This window comes from Enoplosus armatus, chromosome 16, assembly GCF_043641665.1.
Source record: "Enoplosus armatus isolate fEnoArm2 chromosome 16, fEnoArm2.hap1, whole genome shotgun sequence".
In the NCBI taxonomy this organism is placed as follows: Eukaryota; Metazoa; Chordata; class Actinopteri; order Centrarchiformes; family Enoplosidae; genus Enoplosus; species Enoplosus armatus.
In genome coordinates this window covers 5,599,851-5,617,154 of record NC_092195.1, presented here as the reverse complement: position 1 = coordinate 5,617,154, position 17,304 = coordinate 5,599,851, and the positions used below count along the sequence as shown (strand labels likewise).

At 41.6% G+C, this 17,304-nt stretch overlaps 1 protein-coding gene across 1 annotated transcript in view; it reads right to left on the bottom strand.

The window, feature by feature from the left end:
• Positions 1-17,304, bottom strand: part of adcy2b (adenylate cyclase 2b (brain)) — a 42,988-nt gene that overhangs the window by 8,636 nt on the left and 17,048 nt on the right. Inside the window, exons 5-18 of the mRNA XM_070922342.1 lie at positions 16,771-16,919; positions 15,410-15,521; positions 13,954-14,081; positions 12,779-12,937; positions 11,435-11,567; positions 8,062-8,238; positions 7,927-7,967; positions 7,744-7,824; positions 7,456-7,525; positions 7,009-7,106; positions 6,245-6,329; positions 3,689-3,829; positions 2,396-2,548; positions 1,558-1,742 (exon numbers count right to left, since the gene is read on the bottom strand). Coding sequence (XP_070778443.1) covers positions 1,558-1,742; positions 2,396-2,548; positions 3,689-3,829; positions 6,245-6,329; positions 7,009-7,106; positions 7,456-7,525; positions 7,744-7,824; positions 7,927-7,967; positions 8,062-8,238; positions 11,435-11,567; positions 12,779-12,937; positions 13,954-14,081; positions 15,410-15,521; positions 16,771-16,919 — 1,712 coding nt within the window. The remainder of the gene's footprint in view (positions 1-1,557; positions 1,743-2,395; positions 2,549-3,688; positions 3,830-6,244; positions 6,330-7,008; positions 7,107-7,455; positions 7,526-7,743; positions 7,825-7,926; positions 7,968-8,061; positions 8,239-11,434; positions 11,568-12,778; positions 12,938-13,953; positions 14,082-15,409; positions 15,522-16,770; positions 16,920-17,304) is intronic.

Sequence of the window (17,304 nt, the reverse complement as noted above, 5' to 3'; positions counted from 1 at the left end):
TCATCCTAACCAAAACCATTGTGGATGACAGGAAGAGATCAATTGTTCAAAATGTCTGATGGGGGCTTCCAAGGGGTTGGCTAGACTTGGGTCAGGCACAAAGTCGCCCCCTAACACGAGATATGGGGTGGATACTGATGAAACATCAGATAAAAGCTTAAGGGAAAAAGGCAGCTTAATGTGAATTAGGGCCACACACATACGGTGAATGAATATGGGTACTCCTCTGCTATTTGTGTTATAAGATGAGTAGAACACATGGCCCACCAAGCTCCTTCTCAATTGCAAATGCTCCAAGTCATTTAAGAGGGTATCAGATAATAAAGCTATTTGTTTTTTCTCCTTTTTCAGAAAAGCAAGGATCTTTTGCCTTTTTACTGCATTATTAAATCCCTTCTACTGCTCAGGGTGACAGCATCACGTGACCCAATCCATTTGAATACGTTATGAAAATCAAGAGAACATCATATCTACTTTTATTGATTACTGTATCGTGTGGTAATAATGTGCGGAGAATTACTGGCTAATTTTAAAGGCAGAGCATCATTGCCATGGAGAAACATGTAAATTAGGATAGATTGCCAAACTCTGCTACTCTGTATAGCACCTTGAATTGAATGTCTCCCTAAAATTGACGAAAAATGGAAAATGATTAAAAATGACGGTATGCCTTGGAAAATGAAACACAATAATGTGTAGTAATTATGATTTGTAAAAAGACATGAACAGTAACTGGTATTGTCTTTTAAATCTTTTCATAGTTACCTGTGTCTGTTTATTAAGTGTAGATGTACAGTAAATTAACCATTAAAATGATAAAGGATGCTGAAAACAATCTTTAATGCCTAAGATTCCACTTAGAGGACGAACTCATGTGACGTCAGTTCACCAAACTGTAGTGAGACATACAACTTAATGCCATGCCAAGATATCTTTCACGGTAATGAAGTGTAAATTGATGCTTGTCAAGAAACAAACTTGATTTATCAGGCATTCCTGGTCTATTTCCCTTTCATTTAGCACTGCATAAGTATTCTTATTTACTTATTACTTCTTATTTATCTTTGGCGACAGCAGCACACTCTTCATGCTAATAAAAGTGAGAAAGAGAAACAAAGAGATAAATATGAGAGATGGGGGGGAAAAAAGTATTTCTTCACCAGTCTTTCTTAGTGCTCTGAAAACTTTTTGCATAATGGGATCTTCTCAGCGGTGAGACTCCAGCTGTCAGTCAAATGTGGAAAAAAATGAATTCAGCTCCATCTGCTGTGTCTCATTCTGCCACTCATCATCCTCCTCTCCAGGGGTTACACTTGATCGACAGTCATGAGGGATATTGCTACCTCAGCGTTAATCTTTCCCTTGAGACCAGGGTCCAGTCTTATTAGTCATTTTAATAGGCTCGACTCAACTGATGCAAGCAGGCTGCTGGGTCAGAGGAGGGGGGAGGGTTTCAAACAGATAGACTTGACCTTAAGTGGGCCTAATAATTGTTTCATTACTGCCTAGAGTAGATAGGAGGGTGTGTGTGTATGTGTGTGTACTGTTTGCAGGTACCTATCCAGTGTATTGGTGGGGTACAGCGCTTTGCTAAATCCATCCAGCAGGGAGGCATGTGTCTGGAGGATGATGATGTTGTAGATCACCACGGCAACCAGCATCACCACCATCTTCAGCTCATAGTTGATCCTCAGGAACACTGAGCACGACACCAGGCCCAGTATACAGCAGTAGATGAAGTACTGGAGACAGAAAGAGAGGGAGAAGACAGAGGTGAAGCACCGTGTGACCTCATGAGATGTGTGTGCAATGTAGCTTTATTCGTTCAGTGTAACATGGGCGGTGAGTCATACACACTGTATGGTTAGGAAGCAAGAACAGAACTACAGTTTGCATACTGACATGAAAATATGTAATAATACAAAAAACACAATTCTTTTTAATGTAATAGCAAATAATGATACAAATAGTAATTATGTAAGCTTATACTGTGTGAGAAGTCCTCTACCATGCTTATCAAGAATAAACAGGACAAAGAATTAAAGTTTTGAGCTTTAAGAATTAAATGATATGTCTGACAAACTTGTACCACTGATGACTAAAACGCACACCTCAGTTTCTCTGGAGTGACTTTTTTTTCTTGCTTGGTGTGAAAGTGTGGCATCAGCTTCACAGATTTGAAACGGATAAACTGGAAAACATTGGCATGGCCGTCGACGCAGCAGTCTAACGGTGAACCAGTGCCGGCAGCGGGTTCGACATGTGAACAATATGTTACAGTATATGCCGTAAACAAAGCTAGTAAAAGCAAATAAGTTGTTTTTTGGATACTAATGCTCAGTAATATTTCCCTTCTTTCCAGATCATGTTGTTGACCTCTCCATATTGTACTTACTGGCAGATAAAACGTGTTTTCTCCTGTGTTTTCTTCCAGGGAGCCCAACAGGCTGTCATTGGTTCGATTCACTGGTGGAGTAGTTATCAGGACTTCAGGAGGAGTAGTCGTCAGGACATCCTCCACATTTCCTCCAGGATCCTCCACGAAGAACTAACAAACAAAACAGAGAGGATGGCGGGCAAAAAGTTTGGCCCATTGTTTAACTGTCACAGCAGCCAGAACTGATTCACATTAAGTACAGCAGCAGGCTAAATACATAAAAAGATCATCCTTGTAATCTGCGACCGTGGTAGAGTTAGATGCCTTCATGTGTTACGAATATCAAAAAAAGGTGGGACTCAAATACAAAAATGTCCTGGTGGTTTGTATATTCAGCCTGTATTGCTTGTTCTTCTCTAAAAAGTATGTATAGAAGATATCTGGTCACTGCACTGTTTGTTATTTATCTTATCTTATTTTTATTTTTATTCTTATTGTTATTTTAGCTTTTATATTCTACTTATTTGTTATCAAAACAATAGCACCTTCAGACCACAGCAAATTCCTTGTAATGTATGTTACTTGGCAATAAACAGTTTCTGATTCTGATTCTGATTCTGATTCTGATATCGCAATGTATTGATTATTTTTTGTTTTGACACAAATAAAATGTTTACAACTTCACCGCATGAGCTGTGGAGATTCATTGTACTTTTGTTTCTTCCTCTGTCACATGTGATTTGATGTTGGCTGAACTGATTAAATATCAACATTGTCATTACTGACAGAGCACAACCGTAGGCCTGAAGACTTCTGTATCACGCCAAATTTGCACATCAATTATAAACAAATGTGCTACTCAACCTTGCAAAGTGTGACCATCATACGTGTAATGCCTTGTTATAAACAATTTCATGTATTATGAAGGCTCAATGCTTGAGTACTGTATTATACAGTCATAAGTCATAATCAGACTGCAGCAATGAAATAAAGACACATTTAACCAAGACTAACTAAATCCTTAAATTTAAATCTTTAGCATAAATAGCAGTCTGTCGGGATGCTTGGCAGTTTATTTTACTGTGTTTTACAGTTTAAATGTCATTTTGAAGGTGCTTTGGTTCTAGCTGCATTATATTAATGGTAGTGCTTTCCTCCCCAGTAGGACTTAAATCAAATGAATAATATTATTCCCATGTACTACTGCAGCTACTGTCAGGACATGCAGTGACCCAGACTGTTCCACAATCACCTAGTACATCAGTGGACCAACCACATCCTAAACATCTTAAGCTGCAACCGGCTTCTCACCATGTTGAAGACGGCCATCACCAGTATGAGAGCAGTGGTCATCATGGTGAGGACCAATCGTAGCCAGGGATTATTGGTGACGATGATGCGGGAGGAAGTGGGGAACCAGGTCAGAGAGCAGAGGGACCCCTTCCTTCCCTGCTGAGGAGGCAAAGACACAGAGGGGATGATTAGAACAGGAAGAAAGGGGGAGACGAGGAGGAAAGACCCAAAGCACACCTCTCTGTGGCAAACAGAAAATATTTAAAATATTTAAAGTGAATACCAAGATATTGGTTAGATGAAAATCACTCCATTTACAAAGTCACATCTGTTGTTTTTATAGCTCAGAGCAGTTCAGTTGATTTTTACTACATCTCAGCAAAGCAGAACAACGTATAGGACCAAGACTCAGATTTTCTGTCTGGTGGTTTCAGGGGTGCTTTCTCCTTAGTACCAGCTAAGCTCATTTGACTTGAAAAGACGTTCTCCAAGAAAAGCATTTGATCGCACTAGCTGTGTAATGCTCTCTTTCACATATGAACAGAGCATGTCCTTTAACTATAATATGTCCCTTTAATAATTACTTACACAAACCCAAGCGACACATGGAGCTCAGTTAAACATGACCTGAGTCAGTTGGTTCTTATTGAAGCAGTGTATAACGCTGATATCTGGGTCAGGGCACACCAAAGGTTATTGATAACCCCCCCATTAATGAGACCCACTTACTGGGTGACAATACCCTCTTGAGAATATGGGCTGTTGGAGGAGAAACCATTTATTGATTGTCCATAAAACACTTGTGACAGGTAGCTGGAGCAGCTTGTAAATAACACCCATCCCTCCACTTGTGCCGGATAACAATCAACAGCAGTGAACTGATGGATGAACTACTGTATGAAGGAAAAGAAAAGGTAGATCAGCTCATATAAACATATAGAACAACTGGCTGCAGTTGATACAGTGTTCCAGCAGTGACAGAAACATCCCTTCAGGAAATACACTCTGTGTTTCACAAATATAGAATGATTCATTTCATTGTTATTTCAATAGCTAAACAGTTAAAAGTGATATTATACATTACAGTTTACTGGGCGGCTCAGTTAAATCCTTTTTTTTGGTCAGGTTTCGCGTTCTGCAGCACAAATAAACACATTCATGCCAAATATGAAAGCCTCAAAGGAGTACCAGAATTGAAGAATATAGGACCTAGTGAAGAAAAGCAAAACGCAGAAGATAACTGGGGGGCATGTCATTGTTGAGTTGTGCAGCTGTTAAAAATGGTCCTCAGAGTAAAAATGGTGTGCTTGCGTGTTTAGGGAATGTGTAGAAGACAAGCGTTGACTCTGACATGAAAAATCTCATAAAATGTTTCCATAGAAATCTTTTATTTTGACCACAGTGGTGACTGTCTTGATTACCGCCACTGGGAATGGTTTAGTGCTTGTTGGATAGCTCAGGTGAGGTGATACAGTGACAACACAAAAGCCAATGGTAGCACAAATACATTTACAATACAGGCAGACAGTAGTCTACTTTTCTGCACTTGCACCCAGTTTCAGTAAAATGGGGCTTTATCTTGTTAGGTTGCATCTTGGGAACAGATCAAGCGAAGGGTGGAACTGCCAGCTCAGCGTTATCTAGTGCACACCGAGTAGACAGGTGCGTAGGAAAATGAATTCTCGCACTGTTGTTAGAGATACAACGTTTCGCTCACGGACCCTCGCGAGGCATCAAATTTGTGAAACAACACATCTTTATACTAAAGCCACAGGCTATAACAGCCAATCAAATGTGGGGTCTCAAATCTCAAACAGCTGAGATGATTACCGCATCAACAATTGACGATTGCCACACCAATAATTGACAAAAACACCCTTAAAATGAGACAAACAATGTATGTCGAAATGACAAAAAAATACATTTTAAAAACCCTATAAAGGATTACATGGCCGATAGGGAATTTTTCCACAGTAGTTGTAAAGTTGAAAGTAAAACTTAATGGCCACATAATTCATGAAAGGTCAATGCATCTTGTGATAGTACAACACTATAACGAGTCCAGAGGGTATCTTGTGAGCTGCTTCCTATTGCCCCATGATTTCCACTGTCGTAAGAGACCACATTGGGAGATTTGTAGAGAATATTAAAACTCAGACACTGCTTAATGCTGCAAATGTAGATATTCTGAATGGATTTTGGCAGATAAACTAGATATAGCATTTATAGTTCCTTATCTATATATACCTAACAGACATATATCAAGTCATTTTCTGTAAAGTTGTTTTGGTTTGACAAAGTCAGAGTTGCATGGCAGATGTCTGCAGGAGACTTTGAAGGAAGTGTTCCGCAGAGAGGGTTAGGGTTAATGACATAAACCTGTAGGACAATTACTCTGTTATCAGCATATAGAAGACAACTGGACCACGCACGTACAGAATGTCTATACAAAAAGAAAAAATACTCAATATTTTTTGTCTCAAACACAGATTTGGCGAGGGTGTGTGCATGCAACTGTGTGTGTGTGTGTGTGTGTGTGTGTGTGTATTCACTGATAAATCCAAGCAAACCCACCAGAATGTGGCCAGCGAAGCAAAGGAGCAGGATCAAAGCCAACAGCAGGAATGCCAGGCCAAAGGAAATCCCCAGCACAGCAGTTCTGCAACACACACACACACACATTACTCTAAACCCTCTTGGCACCTCTCGGCCATCTGCAGTGCCATCCAGGGCAATAAATGTAATGAAGGCTCTAATGTATTCTGCCTCAGACCCGCAATCCATTTACACTGAGTAAGCACAACCGCGGATTGGCCAGCAGCTTACTGTATGTGCTCCGTAATGCAGTTATGTCCACGCATCCCTTTTTCTAAGGAGGAACACAGTGTGGCTGATTTAAGGATGCCTGCCATAAAACAGATGATGTCACGTCTAACTGTGCGGAGCGATGCTGCGACACACGGAGCAACGGCGAAGGGAGTGAGAGAGAGAGAGAGGCGAATTAGACAATCAATGGCCTCTCAGATGCTGAATTACACCTTTGGCTCCCAGAGGCAGTAAATTAGCATGACCGTGAATTTCTCTCCTCGCCATTAAAGAGGCGACACACTTTGATTCACCTGATCTATAATCACTACCAGACACGGTGCCCTTTCATCTCGATCTGCTTTTTAGCATTCTGCCTCTTGCTCCCCTGCCTCTTTCATTTCAGCGTGGTCCTGTTGATGAGACAGCTGGCGTCAAATGGCTTTTCTCACATCAACCCGCTGCCACAGCTGGAGTTTGCTGACGCTATGAGAACTGTGCAGTATAAATCCTGTGAAGCGGTGCAGACTTACTTGGGCAAGACGAGGACCTGCACTATGAATATACAGCAGAATATGAGGCAGGCGCAGGTGACATAGTACTTGAAGGCTGGTAATGTTGTGGATCTGTACTGTTGAGAGAAAAATAAGCAATTGGAAAGTTGGGTACAACGTTATGAGGATGTGTAATGTAGCAGCAGTAACACATGCTAAGGCAAAATTCACACTGAGCGTGCACAATATAAAATATATACACAGCTTCTGTGCTGAATGAAACAAGTATGAAACAAAACACAATCTATAAATGAGAAAAATATAGAAATTTGAGGTTGTTGTATGGAATATATATATAGTGTCCTATCAGGTTCAGGTGCAGCCTCCTTAATGACTTCTATTCCACTGATAACAGAACAATACAGTCCCACTGATTTGTTTCCACAATGAACAATGCTGGCTGGTGGTTTGTTTGCATTCGCCTACCTCTTTCTCCAGAGCTTTGTTGTGAAAGAACAATGAGATCCTCTGGATGTCCTCAGACTTCAGCCACTGTCTGGAGACACAAGCGAAACACACACATTCACACAATGTGGAGGGACCAGGCTCCGGGCTTTGTTACGTGGTGTCTGAAAACTATTCTGTAACTCTTCACGGTGCTGCAATGAGCCAAATAGTAATGTATGAATTGAATATATATACTTATTACACATTTAATATAGCTACGATTTTATGAAAAGTGCAAAGTGCATGTGCAGCAGACATGATGCTCACTTCTGCGAGTTGATGCCGTCGATAGTGCGAATCATTCGCTCATTGAGTTCCTCCTCAAACCTCCTCCTTTGAGATTTGGACCTGGGATCGAAAGGGAGGGGAGGACAGATTTAAACCTGCACACAGAATAAAAGTCAAAGAGATTACATGACGATTATGAATGCAGTATTGCTCCTAGCTCACCTCTCTCGTCTCTGGAAGTGGTACTGCCCCATTGGAACGTCCTGAAACAGGAATCAGACCATTCAACCATTTATGACTGATGTCTGCATCCGTGTGTGTATGTTCAAAATACAGAGAGCACTGTGTTGGACTTACAGTTGTGTTGATCTTGCCATTGTCCGTGGTCATGCTGTCTCGATGGTGGAGGTTGGCGAAAGGCTTGGCAGCGCCCCAGGACTCCAGGTATCGGGTCATTCTGACAGACGCCCTCATCTTCCCACCGTCCAGAGAGGGACGAGGGCGCACACCCAACAGAGGGCTGTGCCTCTCAGTCTGTGACGACCAACAGGAATAGAGAAGGAAACAGGCGATCACTGACCTTTCTTTGTGAGTTGAATCACACCAAGCCAGCAGAGTGAGACTATCTAACTGTGACATGGTAGCGCAGTGAGAAAACAGTCATCAAGTCAGTGAGCTGACTCCGTAATGTCTGTTATACCTAAATCTATCTAAAGTTAGCTAATATTAGCTAACATAAGCTACTAGTCGCACCAGTTTGTGTGTGTCATCAGTTTCAGCCTCAAAACCCCTGAGTGTATTGATTTGAGCATGGGTGACTTTTATTGCTTATGAATTCCAATTTATTTCCAATTTATTTTTTCCAAGTTTAAATATCTCGCTTTTGCAATCCACGTTAATACTTTCCAATTCCAGATAGTCCAGAAAATAATTTCCTCTCATTGTGAACATGTTTTGTTAATTAATGTCATGTAAACAATGCTCATTGTGAATCACATAGGTGAACTGAGGTGCAATAAACTGAATTAAAGTGAACAATGCACCATGCACGATGTCAGTATCACACTGTTTGAATTTGAATTTGTCTACAATATGAATTTGTCCTGCAATGTACCATCCAAAAATATGTTTTCCAAAAAAAAAAAAAAGCCAACCTCACAGCAATTGAGAAAACATTTTTAAATGATCTTTTGTATATTCTGGGACCAAAAGATAATAATGCACAAAGAGAAAGCGAGACCACATAAGTTACATTTAGAACATATTGGGCTGGTGAACACAACTTAGTAGAAACTAACTTCATTTCTGACCAAGCTGAACAGTAGCTAATGCTCACACTCAGTGGGTGGAAAGTAAAAAGGACTAGGTACTTTGGGAACAGTGGTCAATTGACAGCTCTTGACATCTGTGACCTGCCTGTCAATGTTTTGAGCCACTTAAAAACACTTTTAGAAAATGATGCAGCTCTGCTTTTATTTTGGCATGTATGCTGAGTGCTTCTCTCTGACAAACACCACACCACTTTACTGCTGACTGAAACAGTGCCCTGCATTAAGCCATACAGCAGTGAAAGCGATTTATTTTCCTTTTTCCAACATTTATGCCATAATGGAGTCAGATTATGTTTCTTGTTCCATTCCTCTGGTGGTTTATTTCGATTGCCGGGAGAGACAGGTATCGTGGCTGACCAAACACGACACATGAGCCTATAAGAATTGAAATAGACACTGTCCATAATGGTGATGTTCATTCCCCGCGGGTGCACTGAGCAGCTCTGACAGTGACAATCAATGACAATGACAGTGGAGATGAAACCTCCTGCGACCCATGCTCCATATTTGGCCTTGATTCATTCAGGGCTTCTTGTTAAATGTCACGAGCACCCACAGCCTTTTTTCCGAAATCTGATAGGATACCGGAAAGCTATCTCCGTGACAATCAATTAAGGATACAGAGATGCATGTTGTCATCTTTTGTATAGACCACCTATGAGCTCATAATGTTGTGTTATAAGAAGACAATTTGCCACATTTTAAATATCCAGAGGCTCAGGTCAGGCGTGAAACTGCTGGTTTAGTTAATTACTGTAGGGCTGTATGGAGCGAGAGTAAATTAGGTCTCTCTACTCAAGTGTTGCTACTCTGCATTCATAAATGGGATCCTATAAAATCAGAAAAAAAAAAAAAAAAGTTAAATGAAAAATATGCAAGTGCCAATCTTGATCTCTCATGAAAGGCACTACTACACTACAGAGAACAGAGAGTGCTATTAAAAAGGCAGCTGGTAACATGCAGCTTGTATGATTGTCCAAATAAGCTCTCATTTCAAAACTGAGCCACAGCTGGTGGAGTTGCAATAACTCGGCATCATGGATCTTGAAAACATGTTGCCTACTGATAATAAAGTGTGTCAAAATATGTTTATTTTTGTTGGACGGAAGATGTCAGCACAGATAGATGACTTCTTCTGATAGATGATAATCACAACAGTATCAAACAAAACATGCTTTTTGTTTGAATTCACGCAACATCTGATACTCCTGTGTGATAAAATAATACATTGTTCCCTCTACGTGTTGTTATTGCAAAACCTCACACAGAAACTGCAATGTGGTGCTGCTGAGTTGGGAATCTGCTCTCTGGGAACTGGGAGAGTGTTTAAAGTGATGTGATGACTTTAAGGGGAAAGCTACCAATCCTTGGTCAAGCTCTTTGGAGAGGAATCAGAAGATGAGAACGGAGCCAAATCACCAGGATGGGAGGAATCAATGCTGAAAAGACACCGTGGCTTTTTGTGTCACTGATGGCATTTTCAAAAGAGGAACTGGAAAGCATAAAGGCCTTCATTCTACAGAAGAGAGATGCCACGGAGAACCCAGAGGTCTATGAAGCAAGCAGATAGTGAGCACAGGATGCCTGAAAGAGGAAAAAGGAAGGTCTTATTGCAGATATTTAAGGGGGTGGGTGCATCTTAGCCAAGTTATGGAGGGATTAGGAAGGCAGAGGACTGCTAAGCACGGTTTTTCGTTTGCCAAGCCAAAAACACTGAGACTGGATGCCAATAACATATTTTATGTAGAGACGTTCTCAGCAGGAAGTTCACAGAAGAGGCAGATCTCTTAAATGTCCTTAACCAGCCCTTTGTGTCCTGGTTTTGACAGGAGGAGCCTCAAGCAGTAAAGAAGGACTTCAAACTGAATCTGAGTAGAGCGACTGACTGAACGCCTGCTGAGATGTTGTTCATTTGATAACATACTGCCATTGGTTCACTACACACTAATACTGTTTTCCTGTACTTGACACCTGACATTGTCAAAATTGTTTAGCTGCCTACTGAGCTCTTGGCAGGATGAAAAGGCGGCGTGGGATATTTTGTGTGAACTTGACCTGCATATAGAAATGTTCGTGCAGCAGTGGTGTTTCAATGGTGCTTATGAAGGTTTAGCTACAGGTTTACCATGTTCACCATCTAGGTTTGCCATGTTAGCATGCTCATATTTGCTAATTAGCAATGAACACAAAGTACAGCTGAGGCTGATAGGGAACGCCATTCGTTTTGCAGGTATTTGCAGTTATTGTAGTTCTTTCATTGCGATCCATCTGATAGTTGTTGAGACATTTCACTAAGTAGGCATCATCATCTGGGGACCATGAATGTTTCACGACAATCCATCAAATAGCTCCTGAGATATTTCAGTCTGTGTAAAACCATATAAGTGACGGTCTCTGACCTTGGGGTTGATGACCAGGAAGGTGACCACTCCATGTTCTTTCAGGTAGGAGTCTCGGCTCTGTCCGTCCCCTGGCTCCACCTTATATGAGCCCTTCAAATGCTCCAGTGTCACAGAAGAGATGTGGACCCTCCTAGAGATGAGACAGATGATGAGAGGTTAAGAGCTTGCGTCATTGTGCCATTAACAGCTCTATCAAACATATTGTTTTTCATTCCAGCTCTATAACTACTCTAACCTGTGCAATTCTCCCTCTTCAGCTTTGTTTGTTACCCTTGCAAACAGAGAGTGATGGAGATGGGAATATGTTTTTTCAGCGGGCATATTTTTCAGATACCTTTCAGGAGGCATAAGAGGAGACAAACCATTAGCAGCCGGCGAGACAACGTGGTGGCACTGGAGAGCTTATTTTCAATGTAGCATACACATAACCACCAGCCAATTTTCCCATGCTTGTTACAGTGCTCGGAAGGCAGACCTAATGGCCACATAACAAATGTAGAGCTGATTGGTCAAATGAGGTGGCTATAATTGACTTAAATGTTCATAACAGCGCAGAATTAGACGAGACATATCCCATGTTCCATGTCAGTCTGTAAACGTGCATCTCCTGATTTCCTGAAAACAAGTTGGTAATGGGGCAAGGGGAAGAAGTTATTCAACCAGTAGACTTATATATATATATATACATACATATTTTCAGCTGAGTGTTGATTGTGCCTGTTCTTGGTGCTGCTGCAACACATCAATATGTTGTTCCCTCAGGTGTATCTTCATATTTGGTTCTAAGGGGGTGGATTACTGGGGTTCAGCCAACATTGATTTTAGAGCTCTGACTCTGATATGAATATTTTCTCAGGTTGGACGACATATTTATGCCTATTTCATGCTGATTACTGAAACATCTGACCATTTCAACACCCAAAAAGTGAAAAGAGCAAAAAAAAAGCATTGAGTCATTTTCTTTGTGAAGTGTGAAAAAGCCTTGAATAAGTCCCCCTTGAGAGACTAACTCTCCACTGAAACTCAAGATAATGATGCTGTGGCACTGCTGGCCACTGGGACTTAGTCACATCGACTTTAGGCCACATGGAACTGCAGTGGAGCAGATGGGAATTCACTGACTTGCTAAAGTGCAACTCAACATTAATCACTGAGAGAGCGGGAAGTGTTAGTCAAATCCCAAAGCATAGCTTCCTCTCTGGTTTACGATCTAAATCTGGCACCCTTGCAGGTACATGCCTCTAGTTTGCCAACCACTCAATAATTAAGGATTTGCAAAGCAGCACTTCAACAGCAGTGAGATAAACAGAAACATTCCTTGAAGTATTGGTTATATCTTACCCTGGCACACCTCCTGCCTCCATATGATTGGCTAACGTTACGTCATGTGACCACACATCATACTGCCACTTCCGGAGGCCAATCACGCCACACAGGACATTCCCAGAATGAACACCAACACGCATGTTGATATCGACTACAGTGGCATCTCGGACCTTCCTGGGGAGAGCACACAGAAAAAGAATTCATCTTTAAAGGGGTAGTTCCACCACTTTGGAAAATGTGCTTATTTGCTTTATTTCTGAGAGTGTGATGAGAGGATTAATATCAGGCGCAAGGTTGAGCACAGAGCTGGAGTTGGGATGTGGTTAGCCTAGCTTAGCATAAAGACTGGAAGCATTAGGAAACAGCTAGCTTGGATATGTCTGTTCAAAAACACACCCATCAACACTCAGCTCAAAAATTACTTTAATTTATAGCATCAGGATAAAGATGTACCATGGCGTTTTCAAGTTGGTCCCATTACAAATAACACATAATATCTCCTTTATAATATCTGCACACAAACAGAGATGTAAGAATGACAATTTGTGGTGTTATGGGGCGTTACATGCAGGAACTATTTCTTGGCTAATCAAGCATATCCCCCAAAATGTTGAACATTTTAAAAACTAACATATATAACCCTAACCCAGCCAATTATAGACTGCCACTGCCAGTGCTGCAGTAACCAGTATTGTGCTTTGTGACACATGTCAAAATGATTCAGTGCTTCCTCCAGTGTAATTCTAGCCAGGGTAGAAAATCCTCCACAACAGCACTGAAATGCAGACAGTGCTTCATCATGTCAGAGGTGGACGACACCGAATGGCATCTTTAATCTGATTGTGATTAAAGGTCAGCGCCCGGCAAGCAAACATGTTGGTCTATAAAACTAATATGTGTGTTAATGCATGAGTGAAAGAGAGCAGAGCTGAAAGAGGCTGGATTTTCATTGGTTTGAAATCTTTATTTGTCCAGTTGGGAGGCTTATCATATTGAATTCACATTGTGTTTACTCTGGAGTTCAAACAGAGCTGAAATCAAGTCTGGCATTCCTTCTGCTCAATCTGTTTGACAGGCGTGTGTTTGTTTGTGTTTGTGTTTGTGTTTCCGTTTGTGCAAGAGAGAGAGAGAGAGAGAGACAGAGACAGAGAGACAGAGAGAAAGAGAGAGAGAGAGATCTGGTATTTTACTTGATGGCCTCACACATATCCAAGCCCATCTTCACGCAGTTCCTGGCGTGGTGAGGCAGCGACTCAGGCAGACCAGAGACACAGTAGTAACAATCTCCCAGGATCTTGATTCGCATACACTCGTTTTCCTTAAAGAGAGCGAGAGGTAAAGAGAGACAGGAAGAAGTGTACATTTATCATCGGACTCCATAATCTGTCCAACAGAATCAATATCTTTAGTAACTGTTAACTAGTTCCTTTATAAAATGCTGCTCTCATGCGCTTTCTCACCTCCACACAACCCTCACACACACACACACACACACACACACAGTCATATCCATCAAGCCCAAAATCCTACACCCACACATAACACATTAAATTTTATTCCACATGTGGGATGTGTAACAGCTCACCGTTGGAACGAGTTTATATAAAGGCAGCTTTCGCCAGGCGGGAGGACAGAGCTGCTGGACACAAAGCCGAGAGACAGACTGACTCAACTGTTCAGACCCGAGTAGAGTACCCATGAGACCGCGAGATACACTCTGACCAGCCCACACTGCTGCAACCTGCAGCTGTTAACATGCACGGCGCTCGGGGAAGGTACGGAGGCCGACGCTGGCCGCAGGACAGAGAAAACATTTATTTCAAGGCCGTGCTTCATCTGATTGACAGCACAAGACTCTGTTCTCTCTTATGGTTATTTTGTAACCAGCCAATTTGCTATTCCAATCAGGTCGACTGTCATAGACTTCAGGTGGCTTTAGCTGATAGCACTTGTTTTATGTCTTAAACATCCTGAAAGCTGGAGTGCGGGACTTTTGTCCAACTAACCAAAAATCGGTGCACCAGCGCGGGGATGTCTCCACAGACATACAAGCCTGCCGTGATAAACGTAATCAGCATTGTGTGACACTCATTCATATGTAAAAGTCCCGCACTCCAGCTTTAATTTCTCCATTAAATCCAAATGAATTCTTGATTAAAAATGCCATACTAATTTCAGTATGATGCATGATGATGGTGTACATGGTTTGCATGGTCATAACTTATCTAAAATCCATTCAATGAAATCTGACTGAGACCACTTCTTAATAAAACCTTGAACTGAAAATAAAGAAAGGGGGTTAGTTTAAGGTACTTTAAATGGCACATTCTTGTCTCCCTGAATATTTATATGAATATTTACACAAGCCGAAGCTGTGAAGCAGCTTCTTGTAGGACGAGACTGCATTAGCCTACCTAATACACATACTGTATAAGGAGGATCCTAAACGCCACACAGTACAGTATATTTGAATCGACCCCTCTCTAACACAAAGGATGTTTTACGGGTCTGTTGTAAAATGAAATCTTTTTTCCTGAGAGAATCTCTGGACTGGAAAAGACAGAGATGAACATCCTCTTGCGGTGTACGTATGTGAGTTGCGTATAAAATGTGATATATAATGGAGATGGACTTGTCTTGGGTTACCTTTGCGATCTGGTCAAACTTGCCGAAGAGTTCATTCAGCATATGCACAAGTTCACCTGGGGAGCAGTCGCTGGCCAGTCTGGTGAATCCCACAATGTCGGCATACAGAATGCTGCAGAAAAGAAGAAACAGCAAATAAAACAATGAATTACTGAATTACTGAATAACACAACCATCGTTCATTGCACTCTTTGTTTTTCGTTGTACTGTCTGGGATATTGAATTGATGCAATTTCTTTGAATTAACTTTATTAACCAGAGGAGACCTTTTAAGAAGCCTTTGGATTCAAACTACAAATCTAACCGGTCTGACTGAAGAAACACTTCTATGTCCAGAGTGTAGCATGTAACCTGGACCATGCACCTAATCTGTTGTTTCCCCCATCACTTTGGTATTGTGCACTTCCTTTCCTGTTAATATTTTACATTTATATTTTTTTTAAATCACATTAAAATGCAGGAAAAAAAAAATAAAGTTTAGAAACGTACACAAACATCTCTTCAGACATTCTGTATCCAGCTGCTCAGAAATGTGACAAGTCTGCAAAACCTCTATGAGTACCTGGATGTTTCCCAAACAGAAGGAATGATATTTCAATAAGCATAAAAACACAAAATATAACCTGTTTCTCAACACCAACAAGCAATTATTAGAGCAGCACACAGGATAGTGGAGGCAGCAGCTTGTGTCGGGCTCCCCACTAACTGTCTAGTGTAGGAGGATCCCAGCAGAATCACAATGCCACCTGTCCTTGGGTGTCAGCTCTTTGTTCTGGAGAGATTGCCCTCTTCACTGTGAGCTAGACCATGTGAGGATTTGTTATTACTGGAGGGATAATAGGCAGATCAACATGAGCACACACACACACACACACACACACCTGAGGCAACACAGTGATGCTGTTTCTGTCATGACGGAAAACAGGATTTTAGAGGACATTCTATGGAGAGGCTCTTATGGTTAGCCTGGATTTGTTTCTTGTCCTGGAGAACAGAGGACATAGGCTCCTCTTCATTTGGCAAAGTGACCTCAGAGTACAATGGAGGCGGATTAATTCTGAATTGAATTTGGCCATGGCAATGAAAAGGAATAAGACGATGGGATGTAGAGTTGATAGCTAAAAAGGAGAGGAGAGGAGAAGAGGAAAATACTGGGAGATGATAGAGGATGAGAGGAGCACAGGGTGCAGGAGCAATCCAAAAGTGAGAGCAGGTGGAGAGGGGAGGACAAAAGAAGACGAGGGGTGACGGGAGGCGAGGGGGAGGACAGGGTGGTATAGGAGCAATCAACTGCTGAGATGAGAGCAGGAAATAATAACCTTTATTACGTGGTGGCGCAGATAAAGGAGAAGGATCCTCACCTGACATTGGTGTGCCGCTGCACATAGAGGTTGTGAAAGTTGTTGGTGCTCTCGGTTCGCCCGAAGTTGGGTCCCTGCAGCCTCTGGATGATCTCGGCTTTCATCACCCGGGCTATGTGAGCTGGCAGTAGGGATAACAGTAAACGCTCCTGAAGACAGAGAGAGGGGACGGTCGGGATGAAAGGCAGAGTCAAGCAACTAGGATGTAATATGGAAAAAAGACAATGAACTTTGTTGCCATGTTGAGAACATGAGAAAAAGGAGGGAATATTTGGATTTACACGTTAACATGATGATATAGTGACAGTGACGGGACAACATTGTTAAATGTATCCAATGACTTTGATACGCCTGCAGGACGCTTGCCTCTCTGAGTTAATGTGGCCGGACATATTCAGCTAAACTCTGGATTTCTGACTCACACAACTGATGCATTTTGAGTCAAAGACAAAACATATCGGCAAGTGATGATTATTATTACTAATATGATCAGAATTCTCCACAAATTAAGAAGTGCTATTGCACATTTACACT